We start from the raw sequence: 23,649 nt of genomic DNA, 5'->3' as shown, positions 1-23,649 counted from the left end.
ACACGCCTATGATCCCAGTAACTCAAAAGGCTGAGGTATGAGGATCACAGGTTCAAGGCCAGCCTCAGCAACTCAGTAAGGTCCTAAGCAACTTAGGGAGACCTTGTCTCAAATTAAAAAATAAAAATAAAAAGGGCTGGGGATGTGGCTTAGTGGTTAAGCATCCCTGGGTTCAATCCCCAGTATCAGATAAGTAAATAAATAAATGGCATATTTATTTATTTATTTACCTGTTTAGTTATTTCAGTGCTGGAGTTGAACCCAGGCTCTCAAGCACACTGGGCAAGCTCCCCTCCAAAAAGCCACATCTCCGATCCCTAAAAAGGCATTTTTAATTATAAAATATATTATATTTATTGTAAATAAATTTAAGTAGGCCACAAAAAAAATAAAACAGCAGAGCAAACTCCTGGGTCCAATCCCCAACGCCAAAAATAAAGTATAATAGTAGAGCCTGCCACGGATGAGAAGTAATTACTGCTTACTGATTTTCTTGCGTATCTTCCTGGAAATCCTGTCCATAAAACTCATACATACACATACAGAGACAACCTTTTTTCTGTACAAATAGGGCCAAACTCTTCATGTTGTATATCTCTGTGCTTCATTATCATGTACAAACATCAATCTCAATATCTTTGTATGGCTGTGTGGTATTTCCCCGTATCATAATTTAACCAAAACCCCCAATATACATTTAGGTTGCTTTCAATTTTTCTGTAACTATTAAGTCATAAGCAATTTCTAAAAAGGACCTCAGTACTTTTCTGTGCTTTTTAAGGAAAAAATCCTAGATAAGAAACTACAGGGGCTGGGGATGTTGCTCAAGCGGTAGCGTGCTCGCCTGGCATGCGTGCGGCCTGGGCTCAATCCTCAGCACCACATACAAACAAAGATGTTGTGTCCGCCGAAAACTAAAAAATAAATATTAAAAAAAAAAAAAAAAAAGAAACTACAGATTGATGGTATCCAACTACATAAAATATCTGCAGAATAGTCACATCAGTTTCACAAGCTCATTGAAAATGTCTGAAAAGATTCTTGATATCCTACATGCTTGATAATACAGTATATTTATAATCTTTTAAACATTTTTCCATTCAGTAAAAATGATAGCACATTGTCTATTTTTCTTTTAAAATAAATACTATTTTCAATTTAAATTCCAATGATTTTTAGTGAGGTATGAATAGTTCAAAAAGTCAGAGAGCATTTTAATTCCAACTGTTTGTTTTTTGGTGGTAGAGTGCTGGGAGTTGAACCCAGGGCTCAAACATGCTAAGTATGAGCTCTACCATGGAGCTAAATCCCAGCACCAAATTTCAATCTTTCATATACTGGTCAGAACAATTTCCATTTATTCCTGACACTACTCTAGTTCCTTTTGTCTTTTAGGGATAAACTGGTAAAATAAGAGAGTCAAAACTATGATGTATATGACTATGAACATCAGAATATAACTTTGGTTTTAGATTTCTAATTGTAAAAGTAACAAATTAGCTGGGAATGTAACTCAGAGGTACTGTGCTCCCCTAGCATGTACAGGGCCCTGGGTTCAATTTCCAGCACTGCCAAAAAAATTTTTTTTTAAAGTAGCCTAGGGGCTGGGGATGTGGCTCAAGTGGTAGCGCGCTGGCCTAGTATGTGTGTGGCCCAGGTTCGATCCTCAGCACCACATAAAAAGATGTTGTGTCCAGCAAAAACTAAAAAAAATATATATATATATTAAAATTCTCTCTCTCTAAAAAAAAAAAAAGTAGCCTGGTGTGGTGGTGGCCAGTGCCTGTAATCCCAGTGTTGTGGGAGACTAAGGCAGGAGGATCCAGAGTTCAAAGTCAGCCTCAGCAATTTAGTGAGATCCTAAGCAATTTAGCAAAACCCTGTTTCTAAATAAAGTATAATAAAAGGCTGGGGATATGGGTCAATGATAAAGTGCTCCTGGGTTTAATCCTCAGTACAAACAAAAATAAAAATGAAAAATAAAAGTAACAAATTAGTTGGGGATATAGCTTAGAGGCAGAGCATTGTCTAACATACACAAGGCCCTGGGTTAAATTTCCAGTACTGGGAAAAAAAAAAAAAGTAGCCTGGTGTGGTGGTGGTCAAATGTAATCCCAGCAGCTTGGGCTGGGGATGTGGCTCAAGCGGTAGTGCGCTCCCGTCTGGCATGCGTGCGGCCCGGGTTCGATCCTCAGCACCACATACAAACAAAGATGTTGTGTCTGCCGAAAACTAAGAAATAAAATATTAAAAAATTCTCTCTCTCTCTCTCTCTCTCTCTTTCTCTTAAAAAAAAAAAAAAAAGGGCTGGGGATATGGCTCAAGCGGTAGCGCGCTCGCCTGGCATGCGTGCGGCCCGGGTTCGATCCTCACATACCAACAAAGATGTTGTGTCCGCCGAGAACTAAAAAATAAATATTAAAAAAAAAAAAAAATTCCAGCAGCTCAGGAAGCTGAAGCAAGAGGATCACAAGTTCAAAGCCAGCCTCAGCAATGGTGAGGCACTAAGCAACTAAGACCCTGTCTCTAAATAATATACAAAATAGGGCTAGGGATGTGGCTCAGTGGTCGAGTGTCCATGAGTTCAATCTCTAATACTAAAAAAATTAAAAAAAAAAAAAGACCCCTGTCTCAAAATATAAAATAAAAGGCACCACTGAGCTCAATCCTCAGTACCAAAAAAAAAAAAAAAGTAACAAACTGTAGGAAAAAGAATGAACTTCAAATAAATCAAGCATCATCAAAGCTGTCCTAAGGCCTTTATTTGTCCCAATGAGATCTTTGTTCAAAACATGGCCAAAAGGCTCTTAGCCCTGTCTTATGACTGAATCTTTTCATTGCAATTGATGAGAAAGTAAGACTAAAGAGATACATCTGCCCCATTTGTAGCTGTAACCCTACTGTCCAGCAATACATGGACTCTCAATAAATATATGCTGAATCATTACATGGATAGAAAATGGATGGATGGGTTGGTTGATTGGTGGGTCAGTCGATATAGATGGTAGATAGTGGGTGGTAGGCAGATGAATGGATAAATGAATGGATGGATGGATGGAAGGATGAACAGATGGATAGGTGGACAGGTGGGTGGGGTGAAAGACAAGCAAAACATGTTAAGATGTGACAAAAAAGACACTAGTTCCCTTAATCACTATTACTAAAGAAAATTAATTATTCCATAGAAAACTGTTCCAAAAGTGGTTTTGAAAAAGCAGTATCTATGGGTTACCCATATGACAATGTGTTGGAATATGCTGGGGTGTGTGTGTGTATGTGTGTATAGTTTTATATATTGCTCCAGGTGCAGTAAGAGATATATGGGGGAAACATATACATAGCTTCTCCTTCTAGCCTCTAGAAGGAGTCCTAATCTTTCTTATTTTCACTGGAATAAATCAGTTCTCTCTTAACATCAGTTTCTTCATTCCTAGCATAGGACAGCAGAACCTACCACATAGCAGTACTGTAAGGAATTGAGAAGAGCCACATACTTTCAGGATTTAGCAAGGGCCTATTAGGATGTCTCCAGCAGCTACAGGCAACCCTGAGTCACACCGACTTTGAGGCCTGCTAGAATCTGACCAGTCCGAGAAGAAAAGCCTGAACAAGAATGAGCCTACCTCCCACTTGCATCCCACATGCCGGGCAGATGATTTTCCAGGGGGCATCCAAGGTACCTTGGTTTTCACCCGGACACTCCGCCGCACATTCACGGTGTCCCCTTTCATTCCGCGCTTATGAGATTTCTGTTGAAAGGTACAAACCCAGGGTCAGCTCCATGCCCAGCTGGCCACAGTGTCACTCTGGTGGCATCCACCTCCAACTCTGCAGGGGTGCCTCTCCTGACTAAAGTTACTGCTGCTGTTGCTAGATAACAGGCGCCTACCTTCTAACCAGGCAAGTGACTTCTGGAATAGAGTATGTGTCTTCCAACCTCTGGAGTCAGAAGCTGACGAGGAGGCTGGGCCGGGAGGTATCACCCTGATCCACAGCTGTTACCTCGCCCGCTGGCATGCTCCTACCTGGGTGCTGGTCGCTGGAGGTTTCGGGAGTTTTTTTATGTGGACATGGACAGGGGTGTTTTCATCCACGTGTACATGTAAGGGGGGAGTTGAAGAGCGGTCCTTCATGGTTCGCTTCTGGCAGGCGGGGGAGAGCAACACAAAAAAGGTTGATCTGTGGACGAGTAAACTGGGCATAAAAACAGAGCTCATAGTCTCTGGGGAGAAAGCCTAGCCACCAAGCGAGCAGGACAGCAACAACTACTAGCATGCAGGCAGGAATCAAGGCACTGAGTATCATTCGGCAGGCATCCGAAGAGATCCCAGCTGAAGACCACTGGGAAGACCCAGGTTCACACAAGAGAGGGGGTCTGTGAGACCAACCAGCTCTATAAGAGAGCCCAGATGCAGACTCTAGGTCCCCAGAGTTGTACTGCCTTCTAAGCCTGCCGGAATGCAAAGCTCCTCCTTGGATTTGGTGTAGTTCAGCCAGAAAGCAGGTGGATCCTTCTAGAGTGCATGCAGATTAGCATGGGAAATGCACAACATGGTTAGGATGCAGAATAGGACAGCAGGCAGACAAAGACTGTTAAAATATAAAGCCAGCAGAAATGCCAAGGATGAGAAGGTTTTCTAAAGAAACCATGAGCAGGGAAGAACCCCAGCTACAAACCTGTGCCTACTGCCAGATCCTATCCCCTACCCTTAATCTTTTTAAAATTTTCTCCTAGGTGATGGAAATATAGCTTAGTGGCAGAGCATCTGCCTCGCATATGTAAGGCCCTGGGTTCAATCCCCAGCAATGCAAATACATAAACCAAATAAAATTTTTTATACATTTATTTTTCCTTTCCTTTTATCAAATAGCTATCCTAAGATTTTGGAATTTGCCTGGAAGGACAATGTTAAGACGACCCCCTCACAATTGGCAGCCTATTACAGGAAAAAAAAAAATAGTAAGAAATCAGCAGGGTATGCGCAACAGCACTATGCAGAACATTCAGACCAGCAGGGTTCGGAGTTCTTGGAAAGGTATGCAGAAGCATTTCTGGCTGGGTCACAGACCAGAGAGGGCTGCTCATGTGCACGTCACCTACCGTCACAGTTACACTTGGTGCGCCACAAGGTGTTCTCAAGACCTTTTTCTGCGTGAGACTCGTTACTCCGTTCTTTCCACACGATGGAAACCTGCACCCGGGCATAAAAACCAGATTATAAGCAGAAAACTAGGTCTTTCTTATTTCTTAGATCTCTGAAGACTATATACTGCATGTGATGACTAATGAGTTCAAAGCCAGGAGAGCCAATCTAGAATCCCTCGGCTCCCTGAAAATGAGCACCAGACACGCATGGTGCGCCCAGCAGTAGGATGGAAACAAGGAAAAGGGCATTTGTATAGCTGGCCTTTTATAACCTGCCATTGCATCACATGTATTGTGACCTTTTGCTGAGGAGCTTAGCTGTCGTCATCCTGTTAGGTGACAAAAAGTAGGCAGCATCTGAGAGCAGCAAAAGTGCTACTTTGGGAAAGTGTGACCATCTCCAGAATAGTGCCTGGATCTGAGGTAGTGCCTGGAGCTGAGGTAGTTCTGGAGAAATACTCAGTGAATGAATAACATAAAGAGAACAGAGACAGGGCTGGGGTTGTTGTGGTAGAGCGTTTGCCTAGCATGCATGAGGCACTGGGTTCAATCCCCAACACCACATTAAAAAAAAAAAAAAAAACTAAATAAACAAAGAGAACAGAGCCAGATCAGCTGGGAAGGCTGAGGAAGGATTGTGAGTTCAAAGCCAACCTCAGCAACTTAGCAAGGCCCTGAGCAATTCAGGGCTGTCTCTAAATAAAATATAAAAAAAGGCTGGGGATGTGGCTCAGTAGGTATGCACCTCTGGATGCCAAAAGAGAAAGAGAAAGAGACAGAGAGGGAGAGAAAGAGAGAGAGGAAATAGAACTTTCAGCTGAGGAACAAAGTCACTGTGAATCAAACTCAAATTAAGGCTCAGATATTCAACTTTCTGATACACATATAGCCCAGCACCAGATTTGCAAAGACAAAAAAATTTAATCTATCCAAAATCTGCCAGTACATGTAATTCCAGGATGAGAGGGGTCTTGGAATAATCATTTGATCCATCCTATTGTCTCCTGACATCTCCCACAAGTTATTGGGGGAAATAATGCAACAGAAAAATAATCAAGCACTTCAGCATGCATTTTATGGTATTTGTATATCACACCTTGGGTTAAAAAATGGAAAAAAATATTTATTGAGTCCTACTAATCATTTAGCCAAGGAACACCAAATCTGGGAAGACAGCCCCTCCCCCATTACATTTCTGTCCACTTAAAAACCAATAGTTTGGGGAAAAACCATCAAGCCACCTGTATTCCATCATGAACTTGCTAAATTATGCATCCTCCTCCAACATCATATTTATTTGCACCAGGCATCCTTTTAAAAACGCTCAGAGCTTAGTACTCTCCACTAAGACAACAAGGGTGATCCTGTTTGCTACCAGGAAGCTGCCACACTTGGGGAAGGGAGAGGGGGAGGCAGAGATGGGATGTTGTGTATTAATTTCTTTCCTCCTCCCCTTAAAAGTGTTTTAGTACAGACTCTTAGTACATAGAACAGGGAAGCTGAAAAAAAAAAGAAGCTCCCAGCAAGCCTGCCAGGGGAACCCCTGACCACCTTTCCCTGCCCTGTGGCAGAGGTGCCCCCCACATTGGCAGTACCTTGGGGAGCCGCCTGAGGATGAGGCAGACATGGCTAGGCATCAAAGCCGCAAAGGTGGGCAATTGGGTCAGCAGGCTCTGCTCAGGGGAACCCAGAGGGGCTTGTCAATGAGAATCTCAGGGGCCCGGCATCAAACGTCCTCTCTGAGGGGAGGAGGGTGGAAGCTTGGGGGGTGGCAGTTGGATGAAAACTTGGGAGGCGCTCCTCTACTGTCCAAGTCGCACAGCAACTGTCCTGCCAAAGTGGGAGGAGATAGGAGAGGCTGAGCAACTGCAGGGCGCCAGGTGGGCAGGTGAGGTGAGCTCAGTTCCCCGGGTAGGGTCAAGGGAGGGTGGAGCTGCGAGGGAAAGGATCACCACGCCCAGGCCCCACCCGGGAGGGAGGGTGGGTGACTACCAGGGGGAAAACCTGAGGGCTGGCTGGCGTGCGAGGAGGGCCGGTGAGAACCGCTAGGCCCCAAGTGGGCCCCCAAGGGGCGGGAACCCTGCTGGGAGCTGGAGGGATATTCGGGGCGGGGCCGGAGCAACTGTTTCCTAGGAGAAGGGGCGTTCCCGGCAGAACAGATACCCGGGAGGACCAATAGTATTTGAAGGAGGGAGGCGCGGAGGCTGAGGGGCAAGGGGCGCTCGGCCGCGAGGGGGCACCCGGACTGCTGGGGACTGCGCTCCCAGGCGCAGCAGAAGCCGAGTTAGAGAGGGCTAGACGCCGGGCTGTGCAGGCAGCGGGCGGGACGCCGGGCGAGGCCCCTGGGCGGCCCGGAGGCGATGTCAGGGGACTGCGCTGCCCACTCGTAACTGCTGTGCCGAGGCCCGCAGGGAGGATGAGGCGACCGGCCGATGCCCGCCGACCGGCAAGAAAGCGAGGGGCCAGCCTCCGACGTGGATAGAAGGGACGGCCACCCACCAGTGGGCAGGAGGGAACCGGTTTCTGCCCATAGAGAAAAGGGCGAAGCCCTGCCCGAGGGCAGCAGAGGAAGGGCCAGAGCCCCGCCGACGGCCGGGAGAGGAGCGAGGCGGCCGGCCCGCCCGTTAGCGGGAGGAGAAGCCCCGCGCCGGGGGGCGGGGCGGGGCTGGGTTCTGACCGAGGGGACGAGCGCGCCACAGGCCAGGATCCGGCGCGACCCAGCGGGGAACCGCAGGACCCGCCGGGGCGGACACGCCGGCGGTCGCGCCGGGGGCGGGAGCGGGCGACTTGCCGCGGGGACGCCCGGAGCGCCCTGTCCCGCCTGCCGACGACCTCTCACCAGGAGCGACACGGCTGCGCCCAGAAACGCCTCCTTATGAAGTCGTTGAAGTCGGTGGCCAGGGACGTGCCATGGAGACGCCGCGGCGGAAGCAGTCCGGCTCCGGCGGCGACTCCTCCCCGCTTCCGCCTCCTTTTCCGACACCCGGTCGGCAGCTCGCCCATTGGCCAGTTCAAACCCCCCCCGGAGCCTCTCGGGTTTCGCCATTTAGACCCAGCCCCTGGCGTCACAGAGATGCTCCGCCCACTTCCGGGCCACGCGTCCAGTCGCCAGGGAGACGCGCGACGCCTCCAGCGGACCTGCCGGGTCTTGCCCAGCGGTTTAGAGACCCACTGTCCACTCCGCCATTTTCCCTGCCTCGGGTCCTCCTGCTTCCCAGAACTCAAACGTCCAAGCCCCACCGCGCTCCCTGGAATTCACACTAGGAAACCAGGCCCAAAAGGGGTCACAGAAAAAGTTAGTCGCCCGGGCTGCATACTGCTTCTGGAAATCCAGTACTGCCCAATCCACAGTGTGGACTTGTCCAGAGTGTGCATAACTGCTCACACTCTGCCCACATAGGAGAAAGGGTCGGAATGCCCCTTGTCCCTTGCCCTCCTGCACACTGTAGGCCTCTCTCTGTACAGACCTATTCTGATGAGGTTTTTGGTGGGTCGCCATCTTCTCAACTCCGCTTCACTGTCAGCCAGCCAATCCTGGGGCGCTGTCACGTGGCTCACAGTGCCGCCCTGGATTCTGGGAGACTTTCACAACCTCAGGGTCACTTGGCCTCCTTAGTTCAACGACCTTCCCCGGCCCTTTGGCCGTGGAACCCTAGCGTCATACCACTATTCCACCTGAAATCTTAAATTCCAGCATACCTCTCTTCAATGCATAACCTGATTTTCTGCCTTCAGGAACTTCACCATCTACCATACAGTATTTGTTCTTCAATGCCAGGGAGCCCTCACTTCCTCCACCCACTCATTTTTCCCACGTTTAACAATGGCTCTACAATCCCTCTTGGTAACCCAATCACAAGAGGTTCTGCAAAGATCAAATCCACCAGTCATTGCTTCCACCCTCAATTGACACACAGGCCACCATCAAGCAATTGCTCTATTTGTCCCTAGACCCCTCCCAACAATGGGTTTTTCAAATCTTTTCCTCTTCCCCATCTCATACTCAAAATCTCCTTTTTTAGGCTGGGGTGGGGAGAAGTGGGGGAGGGGATGGGGGAATACTGGGATTGAATTCAGGGGCACATCCCCAGCCCTATTTTGTATTCTATTAGAACAAGATCTCACTGAGTTGTTTAGCGCCTCATTAAATTGCTGAGGCTGGCTTTGAACTCTTATCCTCCTGACTCCTGAGCCACTGGGATTATAGGTGTGCACCACCATCCCCCTTGGCTCAAGATCTCGTTTTTCATAGAGAAAAAAATAAAGTCATCAAGTGGAATTCCCTTAACCTCCCTATCCTTTCTCTATTCTCCCATCCTTAATTCTCCATTCAGGAGTAGAAATATACTTCTTGCTACCTAAGATAAACTTCCTGCTTCAAGGCCTAGAACAAACATTTCTGTAAATATGTCCCTTTTGCCATCCCCAAGACAGAACTGAACAGTTCTCAGTGTCCCCACATTCATTGAACTCATTAAATCTGTGCTATGTGCCAAGCCCATTGTAAGGGGCATTTAAGTCTGATCAGTCTCCGATATTAGCCCATGCTCTGATATTGTAGTATAACCAGAAAAATTATTAAAGCTTTCCCCACCCCACCTCCAAAGCGATTAGGCATATGTGGTTTCATCCTCTCAGCACCACTATCTAATAAGAATCTTGCCCTGCTGAATACGGTGGTACATGCTTATAATCCCAGGCATTGGGTAGACTGAGGCAGGAGGATCATGGCAAGGATCACTTAGCAAGGTCCTCAGCAGCTCAAAATTATAAATAGGGTTGGGGTTATGACTCAGTGGTAGTGCCCCTGGGATCAATCCCTGGTACCAAAACCCAAAAAATTCTGTCCCACCAGTGCATTTCTTTGGGATTTTGTGATTAAGAGTCACCCCACTCCCAGCCCACACACTCTACAAGTACACAAACTGAGTGAGAGGAAGGAGGAAGAGGGAAATACTCAGAAGGTGGGATCAGGGAAGTTTGGGGGAGTTGTGCTGAAAACAGGGGCTCAGGGTATGAAGATCATGGGATGGGGAAGAAAAGGGAAATTTTTAAAAACTAGAGCTGTGGTCTGGATATCTGTCCCTTTTGTACTGTTTTAAAAATGCAAGTAGTGTGGCTGGGCTTGTGGTTTAGTTGGTAGAGTGATTACCTAGCATGTGTGAGGTGCTGGGTTCAATTCTCAGCACCACATATAAGTAAATAAATAAAGGTAAATCAACAACTAAAAAAAATTTTTTTAATGCAAGCAGAAAAAAAAAATGCACTTAGCTGGGCAACATTGTGATCCTACCTATAATCCCAGTGACTCTGGAGATTAAGTCAGAGGGATTGCAAATTTGAGGGAAGCCTTGGAAAATTAATGAGACCCTGTCTCAAAATTTAAAAAAAGGGTGGGGGAGCTAGGGATATAGCTCATTGGTAAAGCACCCCTGAGTTCAATCCCCAGTACCCAAAGAAAAGAAAAAGACATGAAAGTAAAAATCTTGAGTTCTTTTGCTATTGCTTTGGATTGCTAGACCATGTTTTCTGAATGCAAATCACTCTTAGTCAGCGGGTGGTGGTTTTCAAAGCATTGTTGTGATCTTGCAGTTATTATAATAGAAATGTATACATGTCCAAGGAAAAGAAGGTACCAGCCAGGCAAGGCTACTGTGCTTGAACAGTGGTCTGCTTTATGCTTTGAATATAACCTTTCCTCCTCTGCCACTGCAACTTATTCTTAAAATGGACAAAATTCTTTTTCTTCCTCTCCCCTGCTCCTCCCTAATCTCTCCAGCTCCCTAGTCTCAGGGGAAACAAGGTTATCTTTCTTCCCTATTTTAGGCAGATTTATCTGCCCCTGAGCACACTTCCACTTTAGAAACAAAGTAATCCAGACTTTGGGAATGGTACCTGAAGATCTCAGAAGTGACTATATCCCAAATTAATAAGTGAATTACAACTCCAACAGAGAACAGATGGAACACTGTGGAACACACCTTTGAATCACCTCTTTAAAAGTTCCCTGTTCCTGCTGATGGACAGAATCATAGCCTGTGGGATAGGAACCCCCTGTGGTTCTCCTTTGCTAGCAAAGCAATAAACCTTCTTTTTCCTTTTTTCTCAAAATTGTGTCCTCAGCACTGGGGACAAGGCCCAAGCTTTTGGCAACACTACTGTTGCAACTACTTGGAAGCCTGAGGCAGGAGGATGGCTATGAGCCCAGGAGTTGAGACAAGACTGGTTAACATAGATGTCCATCTCAAAAAAGGGGTGGGGGTAGCTGGAAGTATAGCTCAATGGTAGAGTGCCTGCCTAGCATGCTTAAGGCTCTGCCTTCCATCTCCAGCACTCCTTTAAAAAAAATGAAGGTCCCAAACTGGGTGGGATGGCGCAGGCCTATAATCCTAGCAACTCAGGAATTCAAAGCCAGTCTTGGAATTTAAGGAGGTGCTAAGCAACTCAGTGAGACCTTGTCTCTAAATAAAATACAAAATAGGTCTGGGTGGTTGAGTGCCCCTGAGATCAATCCCTGGTACCACCCCCGTAAAAAAGGAAGATTCCCAATATTCCTGGAGGCAGGAGGTGGTTCCCAGAGGTTAAGTATTAGAAAAGCTGAGTCCATGACAGATGGCAGTAGAAGTTTGCCAGACAAGCAAATGAGGGAACTCTAAACAGTAATAGGTGCAAAGATGGAACAAAGAAGGACAAGGGCACACATGGAGAGAAGAAGCCTGGGCCATATCAATACTTAGGAGATTGCCCTAACTGTGCTGCTGACTGGCCCAGTGTCCTCACTAGACTATGAGTTCTTTGAGGGCTGGGATTATTATTATTTTATATTTTATTTCTTATTTGTAGTTGTACACAATACTTTATTTTGTTTATTTTTATGTGGTGCTGAGGATCGAACCCAGGGCCTCACACATGCCAGGTGAACGCTCTACCACGGAACTGCAACCCCAGCCCAAGGGCTGGGATAATTTTGCAGTCATTTCTGGAGACAAGAACTCCCTGCCTTCCAAAACCCACCTTTATCCAGAAGCTCATATTGACACATCATTTGGACCAATGAAGAGGTCAGAGTTTGGATCTCTTCTGTGTGGGTGTGTCTGGAAGTGGAAGGGACTCCTGTGGGGAGGTGGTATTCAAGGGAGTTCACTGGTAGTCCCTGCAGGCTTTACCCTCCTCCTGTCCCAGTCCTCCAGGGAACTGTCAGTCAGAAATGACACCCATAGAAAGTGAGCTCAGAGAAGTCTGAGCTGTCAGGGCTGTAGGGCAGGAGTTAGGGTAGCCCAGGCTGGCTCTGTTCCTCATGTGAAATAAACATCCCTGTCAATCATTCTCTAGCCAGAATCCTAAGGCTTGTTAAAACAGAGAGTACTAGCCCTGATCCTCAAGATTGCTGATCCAGTAAGTCTAATAAGGGGCCAGAGAATTTGTATTCCTAATAAACTCCTGGCCAGGACCACTAAAGTATTCACCAGGTGATTGTCACCTGCATACCACCCCAAAGACCATCCTTACCTCTGCGTCCCTCACTTTTCCTAGTCCCTAGGGACAGTGACAGGAACTCTTGCTCTGGCTAATGGATCTCATGGTTACAGAAAAACATCTAGAAATGTAGCCATTCCAGAAAATATAGATAGCCTGAAAAAATTCCTTGCCCAAACACAAAACAGAAAATGCTTTTCTCCTGCCTTTGTTTAAGAGTTGTGCCCTTCAGAAGGGGCAGAGGCTGATGATGGCACATGCCTGTGATCCCAGATTCTTGGGAGACTGATGCAGGAGGATCTCAAGTTTAAGGCCAGCTTCACCAACTGAGCAAGGCCCTGTCTCAACATAAAAAGTGAAAAATAAAGAGGATGTAGCTCAGTAGTAAAGTGCTGTATCTCTAATACAAAAAACAAAAATTAAACATAAATAAAAGATAAAAGTCAGTCTACGAAATTTGCAGCAAGATCAATAAGTAACACTAAATTCTGTATGTTATTTCTCTCTGGAATCTGGTACAAATGTGTAGTTAGGTGCAGTTGGGAATAAAGGGCAGTTGAGTTGGGCAGAACTCATAACCCCCAAATCCCAGCATGCAGGTCTATCTAATCCTGAGGCCTAATTAAAATGACTACTATTTGTAAAAGGATGAAAAACCCTAGCTGCCTGATAATTATGTTACACACTATTCCAGCACCACTGAAAATGAGACAGAGCTGTGTCGCACACCTATAATCCCAGCGGCTTGGTAGGTTTTTGAGTTCAAAGCCAGCCTCAGCAATTTAGTGAGGCCCTAAATAACTTAGCAAGATCCTGTCTCTAGATAAAATATTTAAAACGGCTAAGGATGTGATTCAGTAGTTAAGCACCCCTGAGTTCAATCCCCAAAAAGAGATAGCTCTGCTCGCTTCAGCAGCACTATACTAAAATTGGAATGATACAGAGAAGATTAGCATGGCCCCTGTGCAAGGATGACACGCAAATTTGTGAAGTATTCCATATTTTTTGAAATTGTAGTTATAAGCAAAAGTTGGTTGCCTAGGGAGCAATAATTGTATATTCAGTTTAACAGAAATAAAAGAATATTTGTCTTAAAATGCAAAAAAAAAAAAAAACATAGCTGAGTTGTTTTGCTTTCATTTTTCAAAGTGAGTTAGCCTCAGTTGTAGCTCAGTGGAGGAGCATTTGCCTGGCATATGCAAAGCCCTGGATTTCATCCCCAGCATTGGAAAATGTCGCGTTCTTCACTACTAAAACACTCAGGGTCACTCCAGATGAACTGGGCTGCATGAAATAATCACACAAGAGACAGAGATACCTTTTTTTTTTTTTTTTTAGAAATTGGTTGTTTATTCTCCGTAAATTGGTGCTTATTCTCCTTATTTCCACCTTGCTTATTAATGTGTGACTGCAGAACAACTCAAGACCACTCGGTGGTTGTTCCTACCCACTCAGTGGCCTGAGCAGTGGGAGCTGCAGACCAGTCTTCAGTGGCTGGCTGGGCACTCCAGTCTTCAGTAGGGAACTGCTGGATAGGCACAGAGGGCACCTGCACACCTTCAGACCAGTCTGCAACCTCAGGTTGAGTAGCAATGAACTCAGGAGCTGGAGCAGTCCATTCACCCTGAAATTCCTCCTTGGTCACAGCTTTTTCAGCAGCAGCCTGCTCTTCCATTTCAATCTCTTCAGGATCTCTGTAGAAGTATAGATCAGGCATAACCTCCCATGGGTGCTCACGGGAAATGGTGCCACGCATGTGCAGAACTTCACGGGCCAGCATCCACCACATCAGACCCACAGAATGAGCTCCCTTGTTGTTGCATGGAATGGCAATGTCCACATAGCGCAGAGGAGAGTCTGTGTTACACAAAGCAATGGTAGGCAGATTGACATAGGATGCTTCTGTAAGAGGCTGGTGGTCAGCCCTGGGATCAGTAACCACCAGAAGACGTGGCTCCCGGAAAGCTGCCTGGATCTGGTTAGTGAAGGTTCCAGGAGTGAAGCGGCCAGCAATAGGGGTGGCTCCAGTGGCAGCAGCAAACTTCAGCACAGCCCGCTGGCCAGTATTCCTAGAGGATATGACACTGACATCAGCAGGGTTTTCAATGGCAACAATGGCACGAGCTGCCAGCAGAAGCTTCTCCCAGGTCCTCTTCAGATTTATGATGTAGATGCCATCGCTTTTCCTTTTGTAGATATACTGTTCCATCTGGAAATCAAGGTTGGTGCCACCTAAGTGGGTTCCTGCTGCAAGGAATTTGAGGACATCCTCCTCCTTCATTTGCAGGACATCAAGGGCTCCGGACATTGTGACAGTTTCCCTTTAAAGTTACGACGGGAATCAAGAACAACGCCGTATGGATCCCTCCTGGGTAGCGCGGAAAGGGGAGACAGAGATACCTTTTTCTTTGGGTCCTGTGATGGCTCCTCTGACCTTAAGGGTCCACAGAAAGAGAGAGAGCAAGTGCTGAACGCTTTTATTTAGGAGAAGCCATTCAAATGAAGCAAGGGGTCAAGTTTCAGGGGGTTGAATCTAGCCTCCTGATGTCTGCTATCAGCAGGCTGATTGACATCTAGGAAGGCAACACCCAAAGACTGAGCAAGAGAAGGGGACACACAAAGGGCGTTTCCATGGAACATTCTATCCCGAACAGGGCAAAGGGGTAGGATCACAAAGGAACAGGTGAGTGTAGCTCAATTCCATGGGTGACGCGCCTACACCTGAAGACAGGCCCTCAACTTCCTGAGCTGGGACGATGCCCAAGTCACCACGAAATGTAGTGATAGGTCAAAGCCTCTCGCTTCAGGAAGGAAGGCACTGGTCATTCAGAGTGGCAAGGTTCAAAACTATAAGTAGACTACATGCATGTGTTCACACAAACATTTTTTTTTCTTCTATTTGTAGTGTTGGGGATCCAAACCAGGACCTTGTGCATGCCAATCAGATACTCTAACAGAACCACATCTCCAGACCCACACAAGTTATTTCTGTGTGAATACATGCATGTAAAAAAAAAAAAAATCTGGAGGATTATACACTCAACTGTTAAAACTAATGATTTCTGGAAAATGGAATTAGGGGAGATTTTCACTTACAAATTATACATTTCTGTGAAAACATGTTTTTTTTTTTTTTTTTTTTTTTTTTTTAATTTTTTAATATTTATTTTCTAGTTTTCGGCGGACACAACATCTTTGTTGGTATGTGGTGCTGAGGATCGAACCCGGGGCCGCATGCACGCCAGGCGAGCGCGCTACCGCTTGAGCCACATCCCCAGCCCATTTTTTTTTTTTTAATATTTCTTTTTTACGTGTAGATGGTCACAACATAATGCCTTTATTTTTATGTGGTGCTGAGGATGGAACCCGGGTCCCACCTGTGTTAGGCGAGCGCTCTACCGCTGAGCCATAATCCCAGCCCCACAATCCCAGCTCCACATGTTCTTAAAAAGGCATATCTTTCTAGGTAGAAAAACATTCAAAGATTAAAAACTTGTATGGGGGCTGGGGATGTGGCTCAAGTGGTAGCGCGCTCGCCTGGCATGTGTGCGGCCCGGGTTCGATCCTCAGCACCACATACAAACAAAGATGTTGTGTCCGCCGAAAACTAAAAAATAAATATAAAAAAAAAAAAACTTGTTGAAAAAAAATAATCCATGATGGATTGGTTGAAAAACGGGAGTTAGGAAACTCAAGTTCTATGTAACTCTCTTTACTGTGTTTGAGCATGAAGGTAGGAGAAAGATGTAGGTATGAATGCAAAGCAAGATTGTAGGTTTTGGATGGAGGGTACAAGGGTGTATTTTATATTACTATGTGCAGTGCTAGGGATGGAATCTAGGGCTTTGCTCATGCTAGGCAAGTGTACTACCACTGAGCTACTTCCCCAGCCCCAATATCTCAAAAATATTAACACTGATTATTTTATTTTCCTACTTCCATTTTTCTAAGTTTACACAATGAACAGGGACTTCTCTCACTAGTTAGAAATAGCCACAAGTGGGGCTGGGGATGTGGCTCGAGCGGTAGCGTGCTCGCCTGGCATGCGTGCAGCCCAGGTTCGATCCTCAGCACCACATACAAACAAAGATGTTGTGTCCGCCAAGAACTGAAAAATAAATATTTTTTTTTCTTTTTTTTTTATTGGTTGTTCAAAACATTACATAGTTCTTGATATATCATATTTCACACTTTGATTCAAGTGGGTTATGAATCAAATGGGAGTTCATAACCCACTTGAAAAATAAATATTAAAAAATTCTTTCTCTCTCTTCCACTCTCTCTTAAAAAAAAAATGTCAAAAAAAAAAAAAAAAAGAAAATAGCCCTAGGTAAAGAAGGAGGTGTTGGCTCCAGCACTAGGCCCCAGCCTGCAGGACTCTCTGTAGGGAGGTGCCAGAGTCTTCTGGGCTCAGGGTCCAGACTTTTCCTTTGCCCAAGGGCCTGATTACCTGTTGTTTCCATCCAGGAACAACTCCTCCAAGGCCTTGATGCAATTGTACCAGCACTGCCCCTGGGAATAAGGATCCTGCTACAAAACATCAGGTTTTTTTCTTTCAGATGTCTTGAGAGATTGCAAGTTTGAGGAGGAGCTAGGAGAGAAAATTCTCCCAGGCCCCATCAAGACTTGCTTGTCTTGGATTCTCTGAACTCACTGATCCTGAGCCTCCGAAACTAGAAGAACACTGCATTCAGTGCTGGTACTATGTTCTACAATCAGTCGTTCTCAAAGTGTGGTCCCTGGACCAACAGCATAAGTATCACCAGGGAACTTGTTAGAAATACAAATTTTCTGATTCCAGACCAACTGAATGAGAAACTCTGGAAGTGAGGACCAACAAGCCATCTAACAAGTTTTCTAGGGAATTCAATTTGTGAAACAGTTTCTAGACCATTAGGGAGGGATCTTGGAAGGCAAATCTAGTCATGCTCCTTCTTTTATAAATATATATATGTCGTGGTAGGACACAATACCTTTATTTTATTTATTTATTTTTATGTGGTGCTGAGATCAAACCCAGGGCCTTGCACCTGCTAGGCAAGCCCTCCATTGCTGAACCACAACCCCAGCCCATGCTCCTTCTTTTTCATAGAGGGGGAAACTAAGATTCTTGGAATAGAAGGACCTGGCACAGATCAGATATAATTAAGTCACGGATCTGATAATGGAAGCTAGACCATCATTTCCAGTGGGGCTTCTCTTTCTTCTGACACAACTGACCTTCCAAGTCCATCTGGATTTACTCTGTTATTGTCTAAAGTGTCACCTGGGGGCTTGCACCCAATGATGGAGCACTCCCTCTGTGCCAGGCACCATGCCCACCTGCAATAGCTCCATGAATCCCCACTATATCCTTAGAGGTTGGCGTGAGTACTCATCTCACTTTACAGAACAGAAAACTGAGGCTAGATAAAGGTCAGGTCACTTGCCTAAGGTCACAGAACAGACAGGGCAAGACAAGATTCAGATCATCTTTCTCTGCCCCCATGATCCATGCTGTGGTTAGCAAAACCACACCAAGCTTTGCAGAAACTGTCCTTTTCCAAGGAGGGCCCTTTCCAGCATCTACAATTTGGTAGAGAAACAAGGAGACAAAATTTCCCTGGCAAAACAGTTAATACCCAAAATCTATTACCATTTACTTATTAGAAAGCCTCTTGACTCTTGGTTGGCACACAGTTGTACTGACTTTGGGGGTAGGAAGAACAGGGCAAATTAGAAGCACTCAGGGGGAAGATGACAGCTCTTAGAGCACATATTGAAAAACAGAATACGTACACAGCAACTAGGTAGTTAAGAAGGAATTGGGCTGAGCACGGTGGCCTGTACCTGTAATCCCAGCAACTGGGGAGGTTGAGACAGGAGGACTGCAAGTTTGAGGTCAGCCTGGGAAACTTAGCAAAGACCCTGTTTCAATATTAAAATAGGGGTTGGGGATGTGGTTCAGTGGTAAAGCACTTGCCTAGTACGTGTGAGGCCCTGGGCTGAGTCCCCAGCACTACCAAAAAATAAATTAAAAAAATAATAAAAAGTCCTGGGAATGCACCTCAGGGGTAGAACACCTCTGGGTTCAAACCTCAGTGTTGAAAAAAAAATTCCATCAAATTAAAATTATATTTTAAGATTTGAACAACTCTTTTTCTTCACTAATTGATAAATTGAAAATTTACAAGTGGATTTTTAATTGAATGTCAACTTCTCCATGTCAGTATTTCAAAATAAGGCTAAAGCACTAATTTGCAGAACATTCATGCGTGGTTAAAGCTGTCAAGATGCAGATGGACATGGTGGCTCACACTTGTAATATCAGCAATCCAAAAGGCCGAGACAGGAGGATCACAAGTTCAAAGTGAGCCTGAGCAACTTAGCAAGACCCTGTCTCAATTTTAAAAGGGCTGGGATGTTTTTCAGTGGAAGAGCACTTTAAGGTTCAATCCCTAGTACTGAAAAAATAAAAGGACAGGTGAGCTATAAACAGATAGGGCTATCAGGACTTTGGGAAAATGAATCTGTGGAACCATTTGGAGGAGGAGACCGCTATTTGGAGGAGATGGCACACAGCAGTCTCTTCCTCCATGGACCAGCTTCACTTGGGGTTGCAGGGGCTGCCTTGGGGCTCAGGGGACCAGAACCTTTCCAGCAAGAGGTTCAAGGTCCTCTGTCCAGGATAGGCAGTGGTGATCCCTGCAAGACTGCTTAAGTAGGGGCTGGGGATGTGGCTCAAGCGGTAGCGCGCTCGCCTGCTATGCGTGCGACCCGGGTTCGATCCTCAGCACCACATACCAACAAAGATGTTGTGTCCGCCGAGAACTAAAAAATAAATATTAAAAAAAAAATTCTCTCTCTCTCTCTCTCTCCTCTCTCACTCTCTCTTTAAAAAAAAAAAAAAAAGACTGCTTAAGTAGACATCCAGGGTGTGGAATACCACCTTGGCCATGCCAGCTCATCAGTACCACATGCTCACTGCCCACAGGAACATGGATGTGACCTCAGACCCTGCTTCATGCAGGCCAACTCAGGCCCTGAGGATGAGTCTAGTTGCCTGAGGAAAATCCTACCCTCTGCCTGCGATCATCAACAGTTAACTCAGAAATGGGCATGTGTCTCAACTTGGGCCAATGTGGGGAGGTACGCCAGGTTCTAGAGAGCCTCTAGAAGTAAACTTCTTCTTTCCACTGGATGTATTTCTGGTCCAGGACAGAACTGGGAATGGCAGCAGCCATTTTGCCACCAACCTGAGAATAAGACAATACATGGGCCCAAAAGATAAAAAAGAAGTGGAGATTAAACCAAACTCAAAAGTTCACTTCACTTATGGACACTTAGTTAGGTTAGACAATACATGTTGCATTAGACAGCCTTCTATTGCTATAACAAAGTACCTGAGATAATCAACTTAAAAAGCTGGGTTTGTAGCTCAGTGATAGGGCACTTGTCTGGTATATGCAAGGTCCTAGTTTCCATCCTTAGCATTATCAAGAAAAAAAAATGGAGAGAATATTTTTTTTAATTTAATTTAATTTATTTATTTTTAAGTTTTCAGCGGACACAACATTTGGTATGTGGTGCTGAGGATCGAACCCCGGGCCGCACACACGCCAGGCGAGCGCGCTACCACTTGAGCCACATCCCCAGCCCTGGAGAGAATATTTTGACTCAGGGTTTCAGAGGTCTCATTCCACGATCATATTGGTCTTGTTGCTTTGGGAGTGTGGTGAGACGGTTTCTCATGGCAGTAGTGCTTTAGCAAAATTGGTCATCTCATGACCAAACTATGAAAGAGAGAGAGGAAGGGGCTGGGCTCCCAATATCTTCTTCAAGGGCATGCCCCAATGACAAGAAAACCTCCCACTAGGCTCCATCTCTTTTTTTAAATTTTTATTTATTTATTTATTTTTAAAGCTTTTTTTTTTTTTGTATACCTTTATTTTATTCATTTATTTGTATGTGGTGCTGAGGATCAAACCCAGGGTCTTGCATGTACAAGGCAAACATTCTACCACTGAGCCACAACCCCAGCCCCTATTTATTTATTTTTTGGTAGTGAAGATGGTCAGAATGCCATCATTTTATTTATTTATTTTTATGTGGTGCTAAGGATTGAACCCAGTGCTTCACGCATGCTAGGCAAGTGTTCTGCCACTGAGCTATAGCCCCAGCCCCTAGGCTTCATCTCTTAAAGGTTCTACTGAAAGGGTAAAGTTTCTAAGCTGGAAAGCTTGAATGTAAAAGATTAGGTATTATTAAGTTCCTCTGTTACACCCAGAACCTGGAATTCCTGAGATAGTTAAAACAATGCCCCTACTGGCCATTTAGCCTAGGGCCCTGTACAGTTTGTCACAGGGCCCGAACCAATCAGTTTGAATGTGTAACCCGCTTACGAATGACCAATCACCCTCGCCCGAATGTGCCAATCACGTCTCAGAGTTGTTGTTCAATTTCCCCGCGCCTCATGGTGATTTGTTCTGATGTATGCAAAGCCCACCGACCTCTCCAAAAAGTGTACTTAAGCCCTGCTTGACCTTTGCTCTGGGCTCTGGGCTGCTCTCCTTCCTTGAGTGAGCAGAGTCCCAGCGCGCTGGAATGGATCCCCAATAAATATCCCCTTTTGCCAATTGCATGGAGTCAGTTTCTTGGGTGGTCTCTCCCTCCAACGTTTCACCAGACCCTTACACTACCACCTCACAATAGTGCTACAGGGTAGGAAACATGTCTTTAATCTATGGATCTTTGGGGGAAACTTATGCACATGTCCTTATTGGTTAAACCAGTTCAAGTTATGCTTCTTGGTCCTCTGCAGCAGAAATCATCATCACTCATGGCTCTGGGACAATCCCCAGACAACCAAATGATAAAATAACAATAACCATGCATTACTTCCCACTGAAAGGCAGCATGTCCCCATTTTCACACAGGAAAATGAAAGTTCAGAGAAGCTAGGTAACATCCCAAGGTCACACAGGTCACATGAGATGGTAGAACTTTAACCATTAGACTTCCACTCTAGAGTTTAGTTTTGTTTGTGGTGCTGGGGATGAAACTCAGGACCCTGCTCATGCTAGGTGAGTGCTCTACCACTGAGCTACATCCCAGCCCCAGAATCTATGTTCTTTATCCTGGCAACTTCAGAGAGAGGGAAGAAGCAAAATAACTTTTAAAATGATTAAGGAACTTAGAAAGCTCAGTGGTTTGTGGTCACTTAGTAAAGGGACAGATGGTCCTTATACCTCAGTAGACAAAGAGCACCAGGGTGCTTACAATATTGAGTTTACAAGAGAGTGTGCTACTTACTATTGCAGATATGAGGGAACAGATTTTTTTTTAGAAAAACCATTATCTAAATAGGTTTTTTATTGGAGATTGAACCCAGGGGCACCACTGAGCTGTATTCCCAGCCTTTTTTATTTGAGACAGTCTAAGTTGTTTAGAGCTTCACTAATTTGCTGAGGATGTCCTTGAATTTGCAATCCTCCTGCCTCAATCTCCTAAATCACTGGGATGACAGGCATGTGCCACCATATCCAACTAAATAGGTTTTAAAAGATTTCCATCCAGGTATGGTAGTGTATTCCTGTAATCCCAGAAGCCAGGGAGGCTGAAACAGGAGGATCACAAATTCAAAGCTAGCCTCAGCAATTTAGTGAAGCCCCTAAGTAACTTAGGGAGACCAAGTCTCAAAATAAAACATAAAAAGGGCTAGGGATTAAAAAAAAAAAAAGTGGCGGGGAAGCTAGGGATGTGGCTTAGTAATTAAGTTCCCCTAGTTCAAAAAAGGAAAAAAAAATTCAAACAGGAGCCAGGCACAGTGGTACATGCCTGGTACTTGGGAGGCTGTTAGGAAGATCCCTAATCCCTCATATGTATGGGATTACATAGTATATGACCTGTCAAATTCATCTTTTTTTTTTTTTTTTTGGTTCGAGAATTGAACCCAGGGTTGCTCAACTACTGAGTCACATCCTAAGCCCTTTTTTATACTTTATTTAAGAATCCGAGGTACTTGGGAGGCTGTTAAGAAGATCACAAGTTGAGGTGGCTGGGGTGTGGTGGCTCAGTGGTAGAGCATTTGCCTAGCATGTGTGAGGCACTGGGTTCAATTCTCAGCACTGCACATAAATAAATGAATAAAATAAAGGCTTAAAAAAAAAGAGAGAGAGAACTGCTACTTGACATCTCCACCTAGATCTGCAATTTAGGCCCCTGAGCTTTTGATCCGTCCCCAACCAGTCCCATCCATGTGCTTTCTCATTTCAGTCAATGGAAATTCCATTCTTCAGTCAAATCCCCAAGGTCACCCTCAGCAGTTCCCTCCTCTTAGAACTCTGTTGCTCTACCCCCTAGCACCTCCATGGCTACCACCTGGTCTGAGGCACCTTGAGTCTCACCTGAATTATTACAACTGCTTCCTCATGGGTCCCCCTGGTTCCACTCTGGACCCACCCACAGTCCCCTCTCAGGACGGCAGCCTGGGTGCTGGGGTGAAACTGTGTCGGACATGCTGATCTAAGTTAGTTAGGTCAGGTGGCTTCTCTTTCTTCAACTCCAGTGGCTCCATCTCAGAGTAAAGCCAACCTGGCATCAAGGCCCTACCTGTTCTGATCTTGGCTCCTCTTCCCGTTGTGCTCCAGCCACAATGGCCTCTTCGTTGTCTTTCAGGCTGCAGGACCTTTGCAGACCTGTCCCCTGGCCTGCTCTGCCTTCCTTCAGACCTCCACGTGGCTTGCCCGTTCACTTACCTATTCGCTCCTCCTTCTCCTCTGTAGCACCAAGAGCCTCTAATTAATTTCCTTACTGGTTTGTCTGTCCCCCTTGCTTGGAAGTCAGCTCTGGGAAGTCTGGGGTGTTTTGTCTGTTTTTGTTTTGAGGTGCTGGGACTGAACCCAGGGCCTTGTGCAAGCAAATGCTCTACCACAGAGCCGCGCCCCCCACCCCCCAGTCCATTTTTGAAGTGTCTTTTACTGCTATAACCCCCAGTGCCTGGTCCTGGCTCACTGAATGAAGGGAACACCAGAAGAAGGGACTTGCCC

General features: G+C 45.5%; 2 protein-coding genes and 1 non-coding gene across 20 annotated transcripts in view; 1 reads left to right on the top strand and 2 right to left on the bottom strand.

Moving 5' to 3' along the window:
* The window catches only part of Odf2 (outer dense fiber of sperm tails 2), a 41,762-nt gene extending 33,044 nt beyond the window's left edge, over positions 1-8,718 (bottom strand). For 3 of the 18 annotated variants that reach the window (XM_021723590.2, XM_040286409.1, XM_040286433.2), the window contains exons 1-4: positions 7,986-8,164; positions 5,102-5,192; positions 4,026-4,142; positions 3,624-3,749 (exon numbers count right to left, since the gene is read on the bottom strand). In XM_021723590.2, coding sequence (XP_021579265.1) covers positions 3,624-3,749; positions 4,026-4,142; positions 5,102-5,192; positions 7,986-8,149 — 498 coding nt within the window. In that variant the 5' untranslated portion in view covers positions 8,150-8,164. Of the gene's footprint in view, positions 1-3,623; positions 3,750-3,889; positions 4,180-5,101; positions 5,193-6,741; positions 6,977-7,138; positions 7,154-7,985; positions 8,165-8,613 lie in introns of those variants that run through there. The other 15 variants (XM_078048350.1, XM_021723593.3, XM_078048347.1 and 12 more) reach the window with 15 other exon arrangements.
* Positions 8,719-13,523: 4,805 nt separating this feature from the next.
* On the top strand, positions 13,524-13,628 carry LOC120890231 (U6 spliceosomal RNA). The gene has a single exon (XR_005734472.1). It is a non-coding gene; the product is annotated as a U6 spliceosomal RNA (small nuclear RNA).
* Positions 13,629-13,941: 313 nt separating this feature from the next.
* Positions 13,942-15,029, bottom strand: LOC101966687 (small ribosomal subunit protein uS2). The gene has a single exon (XM_005321028.5). It carries the CDS (start codon positions 14,928-14,930, stop codon positions 14,043-14,045), a length of 888 nt encoding a protein of 295 aa, XP_005321085.2. The 5' UTR covers positions 14,931-15,029; the 3' UTR covers positions 13,942-14,042.
* Between the last annotated feature and the right edge of the window lie 8,620 nt (positions 15,030-23,649).

The sequence above is a fragment of the Ictidomys tridecemlineatus genome, chromosome 4 (genome assembly GCF_052094955.1).
Source record: "Ictidomys tridecemlineatus isolate mIctTri1 chromosome 4, mIctTri1.hap1, whole genome shotgun sequence".
NCBI lineage: Eukaryota > Metazoa > Chordata > Mammalia > Rodentia > Sciuridae > Ictidomys > Ictidomys tridecemlineatus.
Note: the sequence above shows the minus strand (reverse complement) of the source record. Positions and strands in the feature narration are given on the sequence as shown.

Coding starts and splice junctions, on each gene's coding strand:
- LOC101966687 (XM_005321028.5), bottom strand. CDS start 14,930: ATGTCCGGAGCCCTTGATGTCCTGCAAATGAAGGAGGAGGATGTCCTC.